At 59.9% G+C, this 3646-nt stretch overlaps 1 protein-coding gene across 1 annotated transcript in view; it reads right to left on the bottom strand.

Moving 5' to 3' along the window:
* Positions 1 to 3646, bottom strand: part of LOC102040618 (ectonucleoside triphosphate diphosphohydrolase 8-like) — an 11973-nt gene that overhangs the window by 6593 nt on the left and 1734 nt on the right. Inside the window, 5 exon segments of the mRNA XM_014308124.2 lie at positions 572 to 709; positions 966 to 1076; positions 1578 to 1838; positions 2334 to 2564; positions 3071 to 3269. Of these exon segments, the coding sequence (XP_014163599.1) occupies positions 572 to 709; positions 966 to 1076; positions 1578 to 1838; positions 2334 to 2564; positions 3071 to 3269 (940 nt within the window).

Below are 3646 nucleotides of genomic sequence, written 5' to 3'. Positions count from 1 at the left end.
TTATATTAATTGTATTATGTTAAAGGGGGGGCTTATTAGAATGTGCTAGGAGAAGAGTCCAGGATTTGGTGGAACAGCGGTCTGGCGGGGCAAGGCGAGGTCGAAGAGGGATTGGACGGAAGACCTGACCAATCATTCAAAGCCCTGCAGAAACAATTGGCCCAGAATGGACAGTGTTAAAGACCAAATGAGAAGCCTGGAAATGGACCAATCATCATGCGGATCCAAAATGCACCAATCCTGGACTCAAAGGGGGCTATAAATGGGGGAAGTTCGTTTGGGTTGGGGGTTCTTCATTTTGGATAGTGGTTTGGTTTTGGCTTGCTGTGTGGGTGCCTGGGCTTATCCTGGGTACTCTGTTCTTTGCTATTTTAATAAACGAGAACCTCTTTCTCTGGAGAAAGTTTGGCCTCATTCATATTCATAACAAGTGTAGCTCAAGAGCTGCCCTGGGTCTGGGCAGTGGGGCTGTGCTGCCCTGGTATCCCCCGTCCCCAGCAGCAGCAGGGTGGGCACAAGGCACTTCATGGCACAAAGTGTGGAAACTGGGGGCTCCTGGACACTCTCCTACCTGCTGGATGAAGTGGATGCTGGGCCATGTTGTGATGTTGAATTTGTAGCCTTGCAGGAGGAGGGTGAGGATGTAGGAGCTGGCTGCGCAGGCGTCACGGAGCTGGGTCCTGCTTGCTGTGGGGAACAACTCCTGCACCTGCAGAGGTGGGAGAACAGGGGGAGGCTGGACCCAGAGCAGTGCTGGATGTGCCCATACTGGGGAACAGCCCCTCAGTGCAGCTGGGAGCAAAGACACCCTGGGGAGCAGCAGGCTGCTCTCCCATCTCTCTCCAGGTGCAGAGACCTTTGTGCTCCTCCTGACTCTACAGCTGAGCACAGCACAGGAGGGGCTGGGGATGAGCCTTCAGGCTGCCCAGTGCCCAGGTGAAAAGCACTCCTGGGCAGAATCTCACCTGTTTCCAGCTGCTGTTGCATATCTGCCTGATGGTGGCATTGACCAAGCTCAGGGACTGCCCTCCTGTCAGGTTCAGAAAGTGAAGGCTGTGATAAAACCCCGAGAAGGCCTGTGGGTGTTGAGACCAAAGGTGACATGTTATTGAGGCACTCAGGGCACTGATGCCACCCACCCCTAAGCAGGGGTCCCTGTAAGGCCCCACTCAACACTGCAAGGTGCTGGCAGTGACCCTGGGGGAGGGAGTTGGGAATGCTGCCCACACAGACAGGGAATGGCGCTGGGAGAACAGAGGCCTGGGGCTGTCTGGCACACAGGTCAGCAGCCCCCTGAGGGTCTGCCAGAAAGTCTCAGAGCTGGCTCACAAGCCTGGGGCTCTTCTTGCACTCTGAGCTAGCTCACACAGGCTCCCTCAGACAAGGTCTGCCCGTTTCCCTAAGGGAACTCTGGCACATGGCAGGAGGCAGAAGCCACCTCTGAGCACAGAAGAGGTTTGCAGATAGAACCAGCTCCGAGGATCCCTCTCTGCCCACCCCGTTCCACAATCAGTGGCAGAGGAGACACCCAGTCCCTGCCTTCACCCTCCCCCAGGCAGGGGACAGAGCCTGCTTACGAAGAACTGTCCCCGCACGGGGGGCTGATAGACTCCATTGAACCCACACGGCCCCTGCGCCCCGCAGCTGAAGTTGAAGAGTCTCCGCACGGCCGTGCCACACGCGGCTGGGTCCCCTGTCCCCGTCACTGTGAGGACAAGGCCAGGGCTGGCTGAGCTTGGCGCACGCACACAGGGGCTGTCGTAGAGCTCTGCCACGCTGATGTTCTCCTGGTACCCCTGGGGGTAGCAGGGGTGCTTGATCTGGGGACTCGAGCTGGCCTGGAGAGAGATGGAGCCATTAATGGGGCTGCAATGCCACTGAGACCCTTCCCACAGCCCATCCCAAAAAGCAGGACTACACCCCAGGAGGACTGGATGCACCCCACCTGGCAGCTCCCTGAGCAGCCCTGGCTCCCGCAGCATTGGGCTCTGCCTCTGTCCCCGGGCACTTGTGCAGGGCCTGTGCTGGGAAACCTCTCTCTGGGCAGAAATGGAGCGAGGCCAAGAGCATGGTGGCAGCAGGAAAACTACACATACAGCTGGCCTTGGGAAATTACAAAAAATGCCACCACACATCAAGATGTGGGGAGAAGGAATCCCTAGCCGGCAATCACCACAACCTTCCACCCAAATGAGGCAATTTTTGCTTCCCCTAGATGAAATCCAAGCCTCTGCCAATTCCCAACTCTTTGCCCACAGGCACGCCCAATGCTGCAGGGGGAGATGTGCCACGGCACTGGGAGATGGCGGAGCAGCCCCCGTGCCCCGTGGCACCTGGTGCAGAGCTGCCAGCAGCATCTTCAGGGCCTGGCTCTGCCCATAGCACAGGTAGCTGTGGCTGTACAGGGAGTAGTTGGTGCCGTAGAGCCGGAAGAACACGGACGTGTTCCTGTCCTCCACGGGGACCCCGGGCTGGAAGGTGATCTGCGTCGAGGCACCGCCGAGGTCCAGAGCTCCCAGAACCTCGGTGTCCTGGGGATGTTCCCATTTCTCTGCAAACGAGAACTGGCCCAACACACAGCAAGGGTTAGGCTGAACTGCAGGCACTCACACTCCCTTCCCACAAGGACTTTGGGGCCCCAGGGGCACCTTCCACGTGCTCCCGGCTCCCTGTTTTACCCCTGCCTGCCCACGTCCTCCTCAACCCACAGACACTTCCACAGAGCACTCAGCTGTGGCCTCTTGGCTGCTGCACATCTGCTGGGATCCAGACACTTGGAGCAGGGAAAAAGGAACCCTGTCCCCCGGAGGCCGATCCCGCTGCCATATCCCCAAAATCCACCCGTGTGTCAGCACACGAGAGCACAGGGCCAGGCTGAGCTGGACACAAAGATCCTGTTAATCACATTGATGAGGTGGAATCTGCAGCCCACAACCACAGGGAACCTTTGGCTGGGTGACCAGTGCCCCAAAGCTCCATTCCTCCCTCCTCTGCAGATAAGGAAAGCTGCTGCAGCTCAGACAGGGACGTTCTCCCCACTGCCCGTCCCGTGCCCTCTCCCCAGCTGCACCTTGACCAGTGTCTCCAGCAGGTAGTTGACAGTGATCCAGCCAAAGGAGCCCTCCTCGCTGCCCGTCAGGATCCGAGCTCCGCGGAAATCCACAGGGTACTCCCCAATGGCCTTGGACACCTCGGCCAAGACCTGCTCGGCCTTGCTGCTGTTCTCCTCCCTGCCAGCAAAGGCACAAACACCTCAGGTGCTGCACGCCCTGGCTGGCAGCTCTGGCAGCCGGGCTGGCACTGAGAGGCTGCCGGGCCCTGCCAAGGAGCTGCTCCCAGACATCTCTCCGGCACTTCCCTGCCTGCAGGCTGCTCCTGCAGACCCCAAATCCCTTGCCCGGGGCCTCGGGACTCTCCCTAAGAACGCTGCCCACAGGCTCTGCTGGAGCCCTGGGAAAGTTCGTGCCACTCTGGCAAAGGGGGCTCATCCCCTCTGGGGCTGCTGCCAGGCCGGTGCTGCAGAGAGCCGGGCGCGTCCCCGGGCACGGCCAGCGGCTCTCCCGGGCACCCCGGGGCACCGCGGGCAGGGCTGCTCTGCCCATCCCCACGGCCTGGCTGGGCAGCACCCCTGTACCCCGGCCCCTGC

This window comes from Geospiza fortis, unplaced genomic scaffold (assembly GCF_000277835.1).
Source record: "Geospiza fortis unplaced genomic scaffold, GeoFor_1.0 scaffold85, whole genome shotgun sequence".
Taxonomy (NCBI): Eukaryota; Metazoa; Chordata; class Aves; order Passeriformes; family Thraupidae; genus Geospiza; species Geospiza fortis.
Note: the sequence above shows the minus strand (reverse complement) of the source record. Positions and strands in the feature narration are given on the sequence as shown.